This window comes from Oncorhynchus masou, unplaced genomic scaffold (assembly GCF_036934945.1).
Source record: "Oncorhynchus masou masou isolate Uvic2021 unplaced genomic scaffold, UVic_Omas_1.1 unplaced_scaffold_2013, whole genome shotgun sequence".
NCBI lineage: Eukaryota > Metazoa > Chordata > Actinopteri > Salmoniformes > Salmonidae > Oncorhynchus > Oncorhynchus masou.
In genome coordinates, this window is record NW_027008502.1 from 22516 (window position 1) to 41055 (window position 18540).

The 18540-nt window shown below is 48.2% G+C and overlaps 1 protein-coding gene across 1 annotated transcript in view; it reads right to left on the reverse strand.

Moving 5' to 3' along the window:
• Nucleotides 1–6729: 6729 nt before the first annotated feature.
• The window catches only part of LOC135532766 (semaphorin-6D-like), a 43007-nt gene continuing 31196 nt past the window's right edge, over nt 6730–18540 (reverse strand). The window contains 5 exon segments of the mRNA XM_064960203.1: nt 6730–9901; nt 9904–10891; nt 14046–14290; nt 17687–17743; nt 18271–18329. Of these exon segments, the coding sequence (XP_064816275.1) occupies nt 9687–9901; nt 9904–10891; nt 14046–14290; nt 17687–17743; nt 18271–18329 (1564 nt within the window). The 3' untranslated portion in view covers nt 6730–9686.

The window sequence follows — 18540 nt, forward strand, 5'->3', positions numbered from 1 at the left end:
CACTCGACGGAACGACTTGATTAGTGTAGTGTCAACATCGCAGCCACTACCAGCTAGCCTACTCCAGCAGTACTGTATCATTTCAATCATTTTAGTCAATAAGATTCTTGCTACGTAAGCTTAACTTTGTGAACATTCGAGACGTGTAGTCCACTTGTCATTCCAATCTCCTTTGCATTAGCGTAGCCTCTTCTGTACCCTGTTAACTATGTGTCTATCTATCCCTGTTCTCTCCTCTCTGCACAGACCATACAAACGCTCCACACCGCGTGGCCGCGGCCACCCTAATCTGGTGGTCCCAGCGCGCACGACCCACGTGGAGTTCCTGGTCTCCGGTAGCCTCTGGAACTGCCGATCTGCGGCCAACAAGGCAGAGTTCATCTCAGCCTATGCCTCCCTCCAGTCCCTCGACTTCCTGGCACTGACGGAAACATGGATCACCACAGATAACACTGCTACTCCTACTGCTCTCTCTTCGTCCGCCCCACGTGTTCTCGCACACCCCGAGAGCTTCTGGTCAGCGGGGTGGTGGCACCGGGATCCTCATCTCTCCCAAGTGGTCATTCTCTCTCTCTCCCCTTACCCATCTATCTATCGCCTCCTTTGAATTCCATGCTGTCACAGTTACCAGCCCTTTCAAGCTTAACATTCTTATCATTTATCGCCCTCCAGGTTCCTCGGAGAGTTCATCAATGAGCTTGATGCCTTGATAAGCTCCTTTCCTGAGGACGGCTCACCTCTCACAGTCCTGGGCGACTTTAACCTCCCCACGTCTACCTTTGACTCATTCCTCTCTGCCTCCTTCTTTCCACTCCTCTCCTCTTTTGACCTCACCCTCTCACCTTCCCCCTACTCACAAGGCAGGCAATACGCTCGACCTCATCTTTACTAGATGCTGTTCTTCCACTAACCTCACTGCAACTCCCCTCCAAGTCTCCGACCACTACCTTGTATCCTTTTCCCTCTCGCTCTCATCCAACACTTCCCACACTGCCCCTACTCGGATGGTATCGCGCCGTCCCAACCTTCGCTCTCTCTCCCCCGCTACTCTTTCCTCTTCCATCCTATCATCTCTTCCCTCTGCTCATACCTTCTCCAACCTTTCTCCTGACTCTGCCTCCTCAACCCTCCTCTCTTCCCTTTCTGCATCCTTTGACTCTCTATGTCCCCTATCCTCCAGGCCGGCTCGGTCCTCCCCTCCCGCTCCATGGCTCGATGACTCATTGCGAGCTCACAGAACAGAGCTCCGGGCAGCCGAGCGGAAATGGAGGAAAACTCGCCTCCCTGCGGACCTGGCATCCTTTCACTCCCTCCTCTCTACATTTTCCTCCTCTGTCTCTGCTGCTAAAGCCACTTTCTACCACTCTAAATTCCAAGCATCTGCCTCTAACCCTAGGAAGCTCTTTGCCACCTTCTCCTCCCTCCTGAATCCTCCTCCCCCTCCCCCTCCTCCCTCTCTGCAGATGACTTCGTCAACCATTTTGAAAAGAAGGTCGACGACATCCGATCCTCGTTTGCTAAGTCAAACGACACCGCTGGTTCTGCTCACACTGCCCTACCCTGTGCTCTGACCTCTTTCTCCCCTCTCTCTCCAGATGAAATCTCGCTTCTTGTGACGGCCGGCCGCCCAACAACCTGCCCGCTCGACCCTATCCCCTCCTCTCTCCTCCAGACCATTTCCGGGGACCTTCTCCTTACCTCACCTCGCTCATCAACTCATCCCTGACCGCTGGCTACGTCCCTTCCGTCTTCAAGAGAGCGAGAGTTGCACCCCTTCTGAAAAAACCTACACTCGATCCCTCCGATGTCAACAACTACAGACCAGTATCCCTTCTTTCTTTTCTCTCCAAAACTCTTGAACGTGCCGTCCTTGGCCAGCTCTCCCGATATCTCTCTCAGAATGACCTTCTTGATCCAAATCAGTCAGGTTTCAAGACTAGTCATTCAACTGAGACTGCTCTTCTCTGCATCACGGAGGCGCTCCACACTGCTAAAGCTAACTCTCTCTCCTCTGCTCTCATCCTTCTAGACCTATCGGCTGCCTTCGATACTGTGAACCATCAGATCCTCCTCTCCACCCTCTCCGAGTTGGGCATCTCCGGCGCGGCCCACGCTTGGATTGCGTCCTACCTGACAGGTCGCTCCTACCAGGTGGCGTGGCGAGAATCTGTCTCCTCGCCACGCGCTCTCACCACTGGTGTCCCCCAGGGCTCTGTTCTAGGCCCTCTCCTATTCTCGCTATACACCAAGTCACTTGGCTCTGTCATAACTTCACATGGTCTCTCCTATCATTGCTATGCAGACGACACACAATTAATCTTCTCCTTTCCCCCTTCTGATGACCAGGTGGCGAATCGCATCTCTGCATGTCTGGCAGACATATCAGTGTGGATGACGGATCACCACCTCAAGCTGAACCTCGGCAAGACGGAGCTGCTCTTCCTCCCGGGGAAGGACTGCCCGTTCCATGATCTCGCCATCACGGTTGACAACTCCATTGTGTCCTCCTCCCAGAGCGCTAAGAACCTTGGCGTGATCCTGGACAACACCCTGTCGTTCTCAACCAACATCATGGCGGTGGCCCGTTCCTGTAGGCTCATGCTCTACAACATCCGCAGAGTACGACCCTGCCTCACACAGGAAGCGGCGCAGGTCCTAATCCAGGCACTTGTCATCTCCCGTCTGGATTACTGCAACTCGCTGTTGGCTGGGCTCCCTGCCTGTGCCATTAAACCCCTACAACTCATCCAGAACGCCGCAGCCCGTCTGGTGTTCAACCTTCCCAAGTTCTCTCACGTCACCCCGCTCCTCCGCTCTCTCCACTGGCTTCCAGTTGAAGCTCGCATCCGCTACAAGACCATGGTGCTTGCCTACGGAGCTGTGAGGGAACGGCACCGCAGTACCTCCAGGCTCTGATCAGGCCCTACACCCAAGCAAGGGCACTGCGTTCATCCACCTCTGGCCTGCTCGCCTCCCTACCATTGAGGAAGTACAGTTCCCGCTCAGCCCAGTCAAAACTGTTCGCTGCTCTGGCCCCCAATGGTGGAACAAACTCCCTCACGACGCCAGGACAGCGGAGTCAATCACCACCTTTCTGTAGTGTTTATGTGTTGTTGTCTGTAGTGGTGACTGAGAGGAGAATGACCTCTGAGCCTCCCCCCAAGACATTTTTGGGGCTGACTCTCAGGCTTCCAACCGCGTCGCCGTGCTGCCTCTTCATACCATCGCCTCTCCATTTTCTTCGCCTCCAGTTCTTTCTTGGGACGCCGATATTCTCCAGGCTGAACCCAGGGTCCTTTACCATCCAGTTCGTCCTCCCATGTCCATACCTTCTCTCGCTGCACCTTGGGGCGGCTACACTCCCCTGGTTTAGCCCAGGGTCCTCTCCCGTCCAGTTCGTCCTCCCATGTCCATACCTTCTCTCGCTGCACCTTGGGGCGGCTACACTCCCCTGGTTTAGCCCAGGGTCCTCTCCCATCCAGGATTTCCTCCCATGTCCATACCTTCTCTCGCTGCACCTTGGGGCGGCTACACTCCCCTGGTTTAGCCCAGGGTCCTCTCCCGTCGAGGATTTCCTCCCATGTCCATACCTTCTCTCGCTGCACCTTGGGGCGGCTACACTCCCCTGGTTTAGCCCAGGGTCCTCTCCCGTCCAGTTCGTCCTCCCATGTCCATACCTTCTCTCGCTGCACCTTGGGGCGGCTACACTCCCCTGGTTTAGCCCAGGGTCCTCTCCCGTCCAGTTCGTCCTCCCATGTCCATACCTTCTCTCGCTGCACCTTGGGGCGGCTACACTCCCCTGGTTTAGCCCAGGGTCCTCTCCCGTCCAGTTCATCCTCCCATGTCCATACCTTCTCTCGCTGCACCTTGGGGCGGCTACACTCCCCTGGTTTAGCCCAGGGTCCTCTCCCGTCCAGGATTTCCTCCCATGTCCATACCTTCTCTCGCTGCACCTTGGGGCGGCTACACTCCCCTGGTTTAGCCCAGGGTCCTCTCCCGTCCAGGATTTCCTCCCATGTCCATACCTTCTCTCGCTGCACCTTGGGGCGGCTACACTCCCTGGTTTAGCCCAGGGTCCTCTCCCGTCCAGGATTTCCTCCCATGTCCATACCTTCTCTCGCTGCACCTTGGGGCGGCTACACTCCCCTGGTTTAGCCCAGGGTCCTCTCCCGTCCAGGATTTCCTCCCATGTCCATACCTTCTCTCGCTGCACCTTGGGGCGGCTACACTCCCCTGGTTTAGCCCAGGGTCCTCTCCCGTCCAGTTCATCCTCCCATGTCCATACCTTCTCTCGCTGCACCTTGGGGCGGCTACACTCCCCTGGTTTAGCCCAGGGTCCTCTCCCCGTCCAGTTCGTCCTCCCATGTCCATACCTTCTCTTGCTGCACCTTGGGGCGGCTACACTCCCCTGGTTTAGCCCAGGGTCCTCTCCCGTCCAGTTCGTCCTCCCATGTCCATACCTTCTCTCGCTGCACCTTGGGGCGGCTACACTCCCCTGGTTTAGCCCAGGGTCCTCTCCCGTCCAGTTCGTCCTCCCATGTCCATACCTTCTCTCGCTGCACCTTGGGGCGGCTACACTCCCCTGGTTTAGCCCAGGGTCCTCTCCCGTCCAGGATTTCCTCCCATGTCCATACCTTCTCTCGCTGCACCTTGGGGCGGCTACACTCCCCTGGTTTAGCCCAGGGTCCTCTCCCGTCCAGGATTTCCTCCCATGTCCATACCTTCTCTCGCTGCACCTTGGGGTGGTACACTCCCCTGGTTTAGCCCAGGGTCCTCTCCCGTCCAGTTCATCCTCCCATGTCCATACCTTCTCTCGCTGCACCTTGGGGCGGCTACACTCCCCTGGTTTAGCCCAGGGTCCTCTCCCGTCCAGTTCATCCTCCCATGTCCATACCTTCTCTCGCTGCACCTTGGGGCGGCTACACTCCCCTGGTTTAGCCCAGGGTCCTCTCCCGTCCAGTTCATCCTCCCATGTCCATTCCTTCTCTCGCTGCACCTTGGGGCGGCTACACTCCCCTGGTTTAGCCCAGGGTCCTCTCCCGTCGAGGATTTCCTCCCATGTCCATACCTTCTCTCGCTGCACCTTGGGGCGGCTACACTCCCCTGGTTTAGCCCAGGTTCCTCTCCCGTCCAGTTCATCCTCCCATGTCCATACCTTCTCTCGCTGCACCTTGGGGCGGCTACACTCCCCTGGTTTAGCCCAGGGTCCTCTCCCGTCCAGGATTTCCTCCCAAGTCCAGAAGGTTTTGTCAACCTGCTCCTGCTGTGGCTGTTGCCTGTTACCAAGCCGCTTGGTCCTGTTCTGTTGGGTGATTCTGTAACGGCTTTCCTCTGTTGAAGGAGGAGTGGACCAAAATGCAGCGTGGTGGTTACTCATATTTATTAATGGAAAATGACTCGACATGAAAATACTGAAATGTACAAAAAACAACAGACGGAAACGTGAAAAAACTATACAGTCTGCCTGTTGAAAATAAACACAGAGACAGGAACAATCACCCACGAAACACTCAAAGGATATGGCTGCCTAAATATGGTTCCCAGTCAGAGACAACGATAATCACCTGACTCTGATTGAGAACCGCCTCAGGCAGCCATAGACTACGCGAGACATCCCACAAAACCCCAAGACAAAAACACACCACAATAACCCATGTCACACCCTGGCCTGACCGAATAAATGAAGAATAAACATAATATATTTCGACCAGGGCGTGACAGTAAAACAGAGGATGACATTCTTCAGCATTGTTATTGCTCATTCAACGTATCAAGCGGGTTAAGAGTAGCCTCCTCATACCCCCACCCAGGCCTGGTCCGCTCTTCTATATCTCATCTCATCACTGTGACCGTACTGGGTTAGTGTGCATGTGTACGGTGTGTTAGTGTGTGTTCAAGGGCCTGGCACAGTGCTGAGACTCAGATCTTAAGCCCAGAGCAGGAAGGGCCCTGATGTTCATCTCCACGGCAACAAACCACTCTGGAAACTTTCCCACATGACCACACACACACACATACCCTCTGCTCTGCAACAGATCTCCTCTCAGATGTTAATCACCAATCCTGCACTGCTATGACCAAAAGGGAATCGAACCAAGGACATCTGCAAACCTCAAGACCATGTAAGCCCACTAAGCTAAAGCCTAGGCATGCAACAGCACAACTTTGCTTTGGAAATCAACATTGTTGTTGGCAAGACAACAACACTATTGGCAAGGCAACAATGACTTATTGGCAACCCTAAGCAGAAACAGCCTGGCCTGCAACACCAGATCTTAACAAATCTCCATCCACATTTTTAATTTCTATTTCTGAAACAATGCTGTCTTACATGTTTAACTGTAGATATGTAGCTCACTCAGTGCCAGAGGAAAACAGGACATTGTTTGGCAGAGGTGTAAATAGTGCTTGATGTTAGCTAGTGGTTTGTGATGTTAGCAGGGGTGTATGGAGGCAAATAGCCTGTTCTTCTGCTGTGGGATATGTTGAAGAAGGAACACTAGTATAAATATAGGCATTAGTGTCCCAGTTAAGATTTCACTCATGAAATTCTAATTAAATAAAAGCTTTGCTAAATCAATACAGTTGAACATGAACAGTATGTTGATGTCTGACTCCTCTAGTGAGTTCAGTGATCGCTGCATCTTGTACTCACTAACTGGATTAGAGAGTCACTGGTCTAATCCGCTGTCTTCTGAGAATCATGAAAAACAAGGGTCTCTCTCAGAATCAGAATTCTGTGCAGTAATATTTTATTTCAACTATACATGCCGTGTTAAAAAAATTCAACAAGAAGTCCTGAAACAAAAGACGATCATTTTGTACACATTCACAGTTCCAACTTTACAACATATCTACAAACACTCTGAACAAACATCAGGAGGGCTTACTGTCCAATCAGAACAGTATTAGAAAGGTAATGTCAACGAGGCTGGTTCATCTGCACACACAGAGCATAGATAGACAGGAGGGTAGGAAGGCTTTAGACTGACACTGCAACACAAAGACCCAGGTCAATATGGCAATGCACAAGACAGCTGAGCACAGCCTGTCTGGACGAATGGAACAGGGGTGTGTGTGTGTGTGTGTGTGTGTGTGTGTGTGTGTGTGTGTGTGTGTGTGTGTGTGTGTGTGTGTGTGTGTGTGTCTGAGCCCAAACGCTGGTTAGCAGAGGACGACTGATAGACAACAGACTTTAATTAATACCATTATCTTTTGGAACCCGAAGCCACATTTTGTTTCAAAACAGGCAGACAAATTAATTCCCCAAATAAAGTGAATGTACCCAAATCAAGAACCTCATTGTCAATGTGAGATCTGACCCACATCCTGTTGTTATACATGTCCCGGTCACATGACCACTGCTCACTCGAATGGAACAGTTCATTAAGACATTAGATACACATCTTTGATCTATAATAATTACCCGGAGGTGTTTACCTTAATACTGGGTTGGATGGTATATTGAGTACTGTATTGACTGTTTACTGTATATTGGCTGTATAGTGCCATGTTGAGCTGAGTGTTTTGAAGCAAAGCGTTTAGAGAAAAGACAAGAGTCAGTCTACATCCCCATGCCATAATAGTACATTCACTGCATGGAACCTCAGCTTGGTCTATCAGCAGCCTTCTTCTTCATGAGGTCATATACGGATACTGTAATCCCAGCATGCTTTGCTTCAGCCGGCATTCTGTAATGGAATGTTGGTGACTAAACCGACTCTTAGTTCTAAAATCAAAATAACTGCAGTTTGGTAGATAAATACAAATTGAAATGCAGAACACAAATTTCACTCTGAATTCAAATAATCAGAGTTGCTTAGGTTATATTGTAACAATAATGACATTCAGGACCAAATCACATTTTTCCCTCAATATTTCTGTATATCGATCATTCGTTGAATAAGGCACACGATGCACAGATTGGGGTTAACTGGCCTAAAAATATGTATACTCATATATTTAGAATATGTACAGTATCTTGTCATTACCAGCATGACTCGGTAGGACACATTGGTAGATGTTGGTGTGATTGTACACTTGTCACTCACTGGGAAACTGCAAACACAACACTGCCTCTGGAACCAAAATGGCAACCAGAGAACCGAAGATCTAAGATCAGTTACCCTGGAAATGGTTAAGATTAGGTTTGAGAGAGGGTAAGCTGATCCTGCATCTGTACCTTGGGGCAACTACCACACAGAGAGCAGTGTGTGAACTCCCAACGGAGCACAGAGACGAACACTAGTGATGGACATGCAGTTGGCAGGTGAGACAGACAGACATGTTACAGGACGCCATTTCAACCTGACAGAACTAAACCCATTGGTGTTGCATAAAATGTTTACGTCTTTCATTTCTGAATAAAATAAAGAAAACCAAAACAACACCAGCCTGTTGAAGTGGGTTGGATGAAATGTTTCTAAATACCACTCTGCTACATTGAAAGACTGGAGGAAAGGTCTCTGCATCGCCCGTTTGTATCTGTGTGTCTGTGTGAGACATGAGAAGAGTGGTATGTGTTGATAGAGGACTCTGATGTCACTGAAGCCTGCATTGAATTGCATGGTCTGTACGCACACACACACACACACACACACACACACACACACACACACACACACACACACACACACACACACACACACACACACACACACGTCACATGACAACGGCAGCTGTAGGGTACAGACGCATAAGAGGACTAAATACACTCAACATACATTACTCATCATAAACCAATAGCAGCAAACGTGTTTACTAGGTATCCCAGTGAGTTACAGAGGGTCCCTGTTAGGGTACGTAGGCAGCCAGGCCTTTCACCTCCCCAAGCAAAGTGTGTGTGTATGTGTTTGCTGTACATTGGGTTTTACCCTCCAGCTGACACACAGTGGTGTTCTCTCTGTTGCCTTCCTTCCTCCTCAGTCTTTATAGTTGAGTTAAACACCTCTAAAGGGACACTATGTTTAGTGTGTCTCCTCACTGCTCTCCCCCATCAGTCAGACAGGTAAGATACAAACAGTTCTATTGTATTCCTCCCCCTTGTTCAGTTCAGTCCAGTTCACATTCATGGGAAGACAGAGGGTGTCCCCCAAATAGCACCCTTATTCCCTATATAGTGCACTAGGTACAACCAGGCCTATGTGCCGTGGTCAGAAGTAGTTGCCAACAAAGGGGAATAGGGTGCCATTTGTGACACAAAAAGACAGTGCTTAGTGACAGTGAGACATCAGACCCATTCTTCAAGTAGTTCTCGGAGTTAGACCTCGTACCGTCCACAGTCGGGATCATAGGGCCAGGCTACACACTGGGGGCCACGCTAGTCCCCTACAGGACCCCTACTCCCATCTACCCCCACCCTGCCTTATGTCCTGGGGCTGGGCTGGGGTTAGTGAGTCAGGGCCAGGGGTCAGGGTTAGAGGAGACTGACCAGTGTGTTGTGAGATGGAGAGAAACATGGAGCCACAAGACAGGACACAGACCTCCACGTCACATCTGGTGTGATTTTCTCTTTTTCGAGTGAAGGAATGGATCATTCCACGGGGAACACACCCTGACACACACATGGTCCTACTCTCTCCCTAAGCCTTCTCACAACCAGTCTGGCTCCAGAGCACACTCAGTAGTGCCCCTGCCCCGTCCCAGTTAGTACACTTGGTAGTACACTCCATAGTGTCTATAGTGTCCTAGTAGCTGTACTTGTTGACCACCCTCATCTGAGGAGTCTGTGGGGTGAAGGCGTTGGGTTTAGGGGGGACGTCAGGCTTTAGGGACGGGGTCCGTTTAAGCCCCTGGCGGGGGAGCGAGCCGTGCCCACTGTAGCTGCTCTGGCGGGACAGAGAGGGGGGGTGGGGGTGTTGATGGGGGGAGTGAAGCCCCCTCTGGGAGTCCAGTCTGGAGGGAGGGGTGGGGGGCATGTACCCCCTCTGTTCATACTGTGTTGGTGGGACAACGACACCCCCATACTGACCCCGTTGGGAGAGGTGGCGGTGAGGGAGTGTCTGTGAGAAGAGATCCTGTGATGAGAGCCGTACCTCCTCTCCAGGGTGCCGCTCATGCTTCCTCCCATACCCAGGCTGCCTGTGGGGGAGCTAGGGGTGGAGGGCAGTGGGACGTCAACCCTCTTGGTGGGGCTGTGCCTGGGCAGAGAGGAGGAGGAGGAGGGGGAGTAAAGAGAGGCCTCTCGGCTGGGGACCTTGGGGGGAACCTCAGTGATGTCCCCTAGAGGCTCCAGCATCAGGTGTTGTCTGCTGGGTCGGGGCGCTGAGCCGGCCCCCTCTTGGAGGATAGCTTTGGAGCTAGCGTTAGCCGTGTTAGCATCGTTCAGGTGCTTCAGCAGGTCGTTCAGTGTGTTCCTGGCATCCAGCGACCTCTTCTGCTCCTTCCTGCTTCCTTTAGAATGAGGGGGCGTGGCCTGCAGGTGTTCCATGTTCTCTGGCTTCCTGTCCAGGGTCCGCGGCGGCGTGACGTCATCTGTCGGGTTTCCATGGTAACCACTGCGGTATTCATGCGTGGCGTTGGGAAGGACGACGGCGCTGGGGATGTGGGAGTGTCCCAGCGCAGGGTGGGCGTGTGGCTGGGGGTGAGGAGGGGGGGAACTGGGGTGGAACTGGGGACTCTTGGCAATGGAGGAGGAGGTAGAGTTGGAGTTCTTCCTGGATCCGTTGATCTTCCCGTGGTGATTGGCTCGCTCCCATTGGTTCCTGATTGGCTGCAGGCCTTTCTGCTGCAGCACAGGGGTAGACTCGGGGGTGGGCAGGGCGGCCAGCTCTGGGGGCTGACAGCCGTCCCGGAGAATCATGGTCTTGGTGTCTCCGTTAGGCGTCAGGTCCTTACCACTGCTCAGTAAGTTGGTGTACAGCTTGGGACAGTCCAGACTTGGCTGGTACTCCTGGAGACAAGACAGGACAGAAGAGAGGGCTTTGTTCATTTGGTTCCTCCAGCCAACACATACTGTACATACTGTACATACATACATACATACATACATACATACATACATACATACATACATACATACATACATACATACATACATACATACATACATACATACATACATACAGTGCCTTCAGAAAGTATCCAGACCCCTTGGCTTTTTCAACATTTTGTTACATTACAGCCTTATTATAAAATTGATTAAATAAAAATAAATCCTCAGCAAACTACACACAATAACCCCAAAAATGCCTGCAGCATTGACTCTGACAGAGCTCTCGAGTTCCTCTGTGGAGATGGGAGAACCTTCCAGAAGGACAGCCATCTCTGTAGCACTCCACCAATCAGGCCTTTATGGTAGAGTTGCCAGATAGAAGCCACTGCTCAGTAAAAGGCACATGACAGCCCACTTGGAGGCACTGTAAATGTGAATTACAGGGGAGCCGGGGGGGGGGGGCTCAGCTCCCCTGAATGAAACAAAAGTCCAACTTTGGGGGTGGGGGGGAGAGATCTAAATAATGCTAATTTAACCATTCTCCTATTTGTTTAAAAGCAGTGGTAAATATGAAAATAAAAGTTTACAAATTAATCGAACACCCTCACCTTTCTGTCATGGTTTAAACCATTTATTTCTATGTGGCTATTTCTACCGTCTCCCTGTCCACAGCACTGTCCACTCACTAGTGCTGAATTTCAGCCTCAGCTGAGCTCCTTTAAACACAGATTTTTCTTTGCACTTGCTCACTTTCGCCATTTGTTTGCCAAGTCCCCTTGATAAAAATAGCCTTTAATTCCAGTGCATTAGGTTTATCTGTTCATTCATAATTGTTTGCTTTTGTCAGTCAGCTGTTTAGAGCGCTCATTGCTTTGTTTCTCAGGCAGGCGCGGGTATCGCTGTTCTCTGTGCCGTCCGCAACCAGAACCATTTATTTAGCTTTATTATTTTCAATCAATATCAGTTTTCTTGCCTAGATCAGCTGATGATCGTCTCCAATATCACTAGACAACCAGCCTACAGCTAAATAGCAATGCGCAACCATTCCATCCAACATTAATGACAGTACGCCTATAGTAGACTCTTCAGAAGACTTCGATTTGGCAATGGCATAGGCCTACATTATTTTGGATAATGACATTTTACATAGGCATGGTTACACTTAGTGCTTTTTCCGAGATCTCCAAGATCCAGGAATAGTACAGGGTTTAAGTTCAATGTTGTGTATTATATTGAATGTAGGCTACCTGTTCTGTTTATGTTCATGTGTGTAATTGCTTCAGTTGAGAGCGTAGGCTACTGGCAGTGTAGAGGCCTAGTGGAGGGTAAAGGCAACAAAATGCAGTTGACCCTCCTTTTCTGAAAAATGACTTGAAAGTATCGGGAGCGTAACTTTTTCACCGCAACCGGCAATCAGAGTTCACCCACCATTTATTTACTACTACATCACTGGCTACCCCACAGTGGAGTTGTCAATACCCATAAAACCTAGCGGTCAAACATGGAAATGGTTCCAATCGTTTTTCCATCATTCATTTTTCTCATAGGAAATGTTAGAAACACGTAACATAAGGGCTGTGTTTCGTGGAGGCTTACCCAGGCGTGACGTTTTAATAACCATGTAAATCTCTCTCGTACAAGGTGACTTTTATCAATATAGTCAGCTCTATTTACTTTTCGGTTTGAAAATGCTAATTAGCAACAACGTCGACATCATGCAAGACTACAAATCCCTGCAAGTTTCTGCACGTCGTCTCTAGCTGACACCTTTGCTAACAGGTATTGTGTCAAGTTAAAACTTGCACAAGACAGTTTACAGAATTGCTACATTTAGCTAACAGATAGTTAATCCAGAGATTCTTACCTTTGCCTCTATTCGGCAGTCTTGTCCAGATCATCATTGTATTTGTAGTTTTTTTATGATAGCCACATTAGCGTTTAATTTTTAGGGGATAAACACAGGTGACTATATTGATAAAAGTCACCTTGTCCTAGAGATTTACACGGTTATTAAAATGTCACGCCAAAGTAAACCTACACGAAACACAGCCCTTATTTTATGTGTTTCTAAAATCCTCTATGGGAAAAATGTATGGTGGAAAAAGGATTGGAGGGTATTATGACTCATACTGTGGTACTCTATAGGCCTACACACTGCAGCCTAGTCTAGTAAATTGACCATGTGTTTTAGGGTAACCACCCATTTCCCCCAGGACAGTTTCAGACACATTTCAGTTGTCCCGCCTTTTCAAGGAACAAAACATTTACATTTGTCAGCAAGAAGCATCAATTAATTTGGCCTAATCAATGGTATTCGCCGAATGTCAGTAGGCACACTTTTTGGTGTTATGTAAACAGATCTACGTCCAGTGATCAGAGTACATGCAGATGTCTATGTCCAGTGATCAGAGTACATGCAGATGTCTATTTCCAGTGATCAGAGTACATGCAGATGTCTATGTCCAGTGATCAGAGTACATGCAGATGTCTATTTCCAGTGATCAGAGTACATGCAGATGTCTATTTCCAGTGATCAGAGTACATGCAGATGTCTATTTCCAGTGATCAGAGTACATGCAGATGTCTATTTCCAGTCATCAGAGTACATGCAGATGTCTATTTCCAGTGATCAGAGTACATGCAGATGTCTATTTCCAGTGATCAGAGTACATGCAGATGTCTATTTCCAGTGATCAGAGTACATGCAGATGTCTATTTCCAGTCATCAGAGGACATGCAGATGTCTATTTCCAGTCATCAGAGTACATGCATTGCACTGTTTGGATTATTTTGGACTGGACGAACATGCACAGGTAGCCTACATTTGGAAGTGATTTGTTTGACAATCAGATGACAGCATCATGTCTGGTTGTGTTCATGCCACATTAAAAGGTCATACATTTTTACCGTTAAATTACTTCTTTATTATTATTATTAGCCCCCCACCCCCCAAAATAAATTGTGGATGCCGCACCCTGAATGTCACGGTATAATTCGCACTCTGGTTCTATCTATCTACATAAGATGCAACGACAATGTCAGTCTAAACACTCGGTTACTGAATAATGTGTTGAATCGTAAATTGCACTCTGTATTCAGGGCTCCAGGTTACCTTGACAGGACTGTCGAAGAGCCCGTTGAGCTTAGCGAAGGATCCGGTGGAGTCGCTGCAGGAGGGGGCTGACTCTGCATCTTTGTGGGCGTGCCGGGGCTTGTGGCGGAGGAAGGAGTCTCTGTAGCAGAACACCACCAGGCCGGCCACTAGCGCCCCCAGGAGGAAGGCAGCCAACACACAGCTGATCAGGATATTCATGTGGACCATCTGATTGGCTTCTCCCGCCTGGATCTCCCACACACCTGAAGTCACACACCCCATTGGTTAACGAACACCCTGACACATACAATCCCAACCAATCACAGTTTTACACTACACCTCTATATCAGGTGTGTTTGTAGACACTCAGTCATGCATGGTTTCTCTGCTTTTCCCCTTAAAGGTATTCTGTCCGCTATCCAACAGGATTTTATCCTTGCCAAAACCATTCAGATTGTCTACCACTCTCGTCATTCTTAATTGTAAATACATGGTGAAAATGGTTAGGATCCCACAACCACTCCGGTGATGTAAGCCAATCTAGAAGAAGTAGTATTATGTTAGTTTGAAGAGGAAGAATTGAAGTGTTGCTTTTTCCCTACCAAGTGTCAAACATTTGTCCAGATAGAAATAGGGTTAGTGCATTCCTAACCAGGACAGAGAAAGACTTGTTCTCACAAAATCAGAAAGACAATGAACCATTGACTCCCCAGCGTTGTCAAAGGGAAGAGGATTGTAGTTTGTTCTCTACATGGTGAGGCTGTTCTGTTTCTAGACTGCAGCTTGGTTAGTAACCACAGACATGGACGAGTTAAACATTCACAGAGCAGGAGAGAGACAGAGAGAGGTCCTGGAGCCGGAGGGGTTAATGGACAGGCCTGGGACGTGCTCTAACGCTCCTAGGGTTAAAAAACCTAACTCCCAGGGTTAATCCTTTACACCCGGGAACAGGGTTAACCCTTCAACTGTAACAGCCAGGGTTATAGGGTCTACTGGCAGAGAGAGAAATCAGGGCAAAATAAAGAGTCTGAAGAAAGAATATAGAAGTGCAGAAGGTTTGAAGATAAGATTTGAAAGAATTGTTTAAAAAGGGGAGAAAATACATTTTCACCATGTAGAAAATCATTATAGTCATGACAATAAATCAATGAATAAATCAAAATACAGGAAGTTGGATGAAATATAAATCATAACAAAACCTGAAAAATGTAATCTGCTATATCAATTGATGGTAATCCCAAATACCTGCCCCTGAGAGAGAGTGTGTGTGTGTGTGTGTGTGTACAGTACCAGTCAAAAATGTACACACCTACTCATTCAAGGGTTTTTCTTGTAGAATAATAGTGAAGACATCAAAACTATGAAATATCACATATGAAATCATGTAGTAACCAAAAAAGTATTAAACAAATCAAAATATATGTTATATTTGAGATTCTTCAAAGTAGCCACCCTTTGCCTTAATGACAGCTTTGCACACCCTTGGCATTCTCTCAACCAGCTTTATGAGGTAGTCACCTGCAATGCATTTCAATTAACAGGTGTGCCTTGTTAAAAGTTCATTTGTGGAATTTCTTTCCTCAATGCATTTGAGCCAATCAGTTGTGTTGTGACAAGGGAGAGGTGGTATACAGAAGACCAAGTCCAAGACCAAGTCCATATTATGGCAAGAACAGCTCAAATAAGCAAAGAGAAATGACAGTCCATCATTACTTTAAGACATGAAGGTCAGTCAATACAGAAAATTTCAACAAGTTTCTTCAAATGCAGTCGCAAAAACCATCAAGCGTTATGATGAAACTGTCTCTCATGATGACCAGCACAGAACAGGAAGAACCAGAGTTACCTCTGCTGCAGATGATAAGTTCATTAGAGTTACCAGACTCAGAAATTGCAGCCCAAATAAATGCTTCACAGAGTTCAAATAAAAGACACATCTCAACATCAACTGTTCAGAGGAGACTGTGAATCAGGCCTTCAGGGTCAAATAGCTGCAAAGAAACCCCTACAAAAGGACACCAATAATAATAAGAGACTTGCTTGGGCCAAGAAACAAGAGCAATGGACATTAGACCGGTGGGATTCTGTCCTTTGGTCTGATGAGTCTAAATTTGAGATTTTTGTTTCCAACCACCGTGTCTTTGTGAGGCACAGAGTAGGTGAACGGATGATCTCCGCGTGTGTGGTTCCCACCGTGGGTGTGTGATGGGGCTTTGCTGGTGACACGGACTGTGATTTACTTATTTAAGGCTACCACAGTATTCTGCTGCGATATGCCATCCCATCTGGATTGCGCTTATTGGGACTATCATTTGTTATTCAACAGATCAATGACCCAAAACACACCTCCATGTTGTGTAAGTCTATTTGACTAAGGGGAGTGATGGAGTGCTGCATCAGATGACCTGCCCTCCACAATCACCTGACCTCAACCCAATTGAGATGGTTTGGGATGAGTTGGACCACAGAGTGATGGAAAAGCAACCAACAAGTTCCTCATGAAGCTGGTCTAGAGAAAGCCAAGAGTGTGCAAAGCTGCAATCAAGGCAAAGGCTACTTCAAAGAATCTCAAATATAACATGTATTTTGATTTGTTTAACACCTTTTTGGCTACTACATGATGCCATATGTTATTTCATAGTTTTGTTGTCTCCACTATTATTCTACAATGTAGAAAATAGTAAAAAATAAAGAAAAACCCTTGAATGAGTAGGTGTGTCTGGACGTTTGACTGGTACTGTGTGTGTTTGTCTGCTGTAGCAGCTATGGGACCGTCAGGGCTCCATACAGTGTGGTGGCAGCAGTTCTCTCTCTCCCTGCTAGGCCTTACCCTCTAGGCCCCCTGGGAGTGACTCTAGTGAATGGGAGGTGGCCGGGTCATCCTGCTGCACAAACCCTGAGCCATACAGGTCTGGAAAACCAGCCCCAGGCCCCAACCCAGGCCCTTCCCCAGGACCAAGCCCAGGATGGGGGCTCAGGGTGGGGGTGAGTACTGGGGGTACTGGGGGGTGTATGGGCCCACTGGGCTGGTCTGTGAATGACGTAGATGACAACTCCATGTCTGTGGTGACAAACAAACTGTTAACACGGTGTGTAGACATGAGGCCAGCAGGCTGTTAGCTTACATCCTGGTTAGTAGGCATGGATGGGTATGTGTACGCACATGTGGGTTACTTTACATAATAATCGGTTTAATGTTTTATGATAATGCTGTTTGAAAAAATAATACATTTTCTGATTCAAGAGCTATTTTATTTATCATTACCAGTCATAGAAATACAGTTGTAAGATTCATTTTGTTGAGACAGGATACAGTTTGAAAGGGGAAAAGGGTGAGAGTTGTCTGAGGAAGGTCTTTGGTACACAGCAGCGATGATTTCATAGCAGTGATGACATCAGAGGAGGGAGGGGCGCTGAGTGAGCATGCAGGAAGTGCGTGAGGAAGGTGAAGTGAGGAAATGAGTCCGTGTGGAGATGGAGATTTCTGACGAGACCCGGTGATGTTTGTTGAGATGATGAAGAAGATAAAAAGGTGTTGAAGAAGAGGAGGTTTGTTAAATAAGATGAAGAGTGAGCAGCGTTGAAGGAAGGATGGAAGGAGAGAGGGGTTCGGAGTTCAAGGAAAGAAAGAAACCAGTGGAATAAAAGATCCAACTAACCAGAGGTCGGGTCACCAAATGATTTGTAATCTGTCGCTGATGTAGTGGCCAAAAACACTAAAACAATTAAAGGAACAAGAAATCAGTATAAAGGAACCCAAAAGTAAAGTCCCAAAACAAAAAAAGGCCCCGATAACTAAGAGTGTAGTTATTTCTAATCAAATGATAAAAAGCTGGTGTCTGAGTAGAGGCCTATTGCTCCAAGTCTTGTCTGTCTCTAGAGGAGAGACAGCTATGCATGGCCTCTATCCCCTGTTCTAGTTCTATGGTTCGGCCTGGTGTGTCTCCTATAGCAACACTGTCTTAGTACTGCTACTGGTAGAGCACGTCTATGTTTCTCTCCTCCAAGTAGGCAGCATTAGTTACAGGTGGCCTGGCTGTGTACAGTATGTGGATCTACGGTAGATGTGTATGTTAATACTGAACATAGAACCATGTAGGGAGGGTTACTGATTGGCGTGTTGGTATGGTGTGGTTACTGGTGTTACTGGTAGTGTGTTACTGGTTGGTTGTGCAGACTGATGGTGTGTGATAGCAAGAGAGAGTGAGAAAGAGATGGGTTGGTATGAATGGGAGGGGCTCACCATGGCAGTCTCCCAGCTGAACAGTGTTCCCAAACTCTACGTCCTGCTCATAACCAGACCTGAAAGAGAGAGGCAGAGGGGAGAAGATTAGAGCCGAGAACCAAACCTCTCTAACCAACATTTCCTTCCTTTATTCAAGTTTTTCCTGAACTCTGTAGTATGTACCCTAGCTTAGTACTGTGGTAGTATTGTAATATTTAATACTCACGGGGCTCTAAATTGACATTTTTCATTGGTAGCACTGGTCCTCCCGCCTTTAAAAAGGTTCAG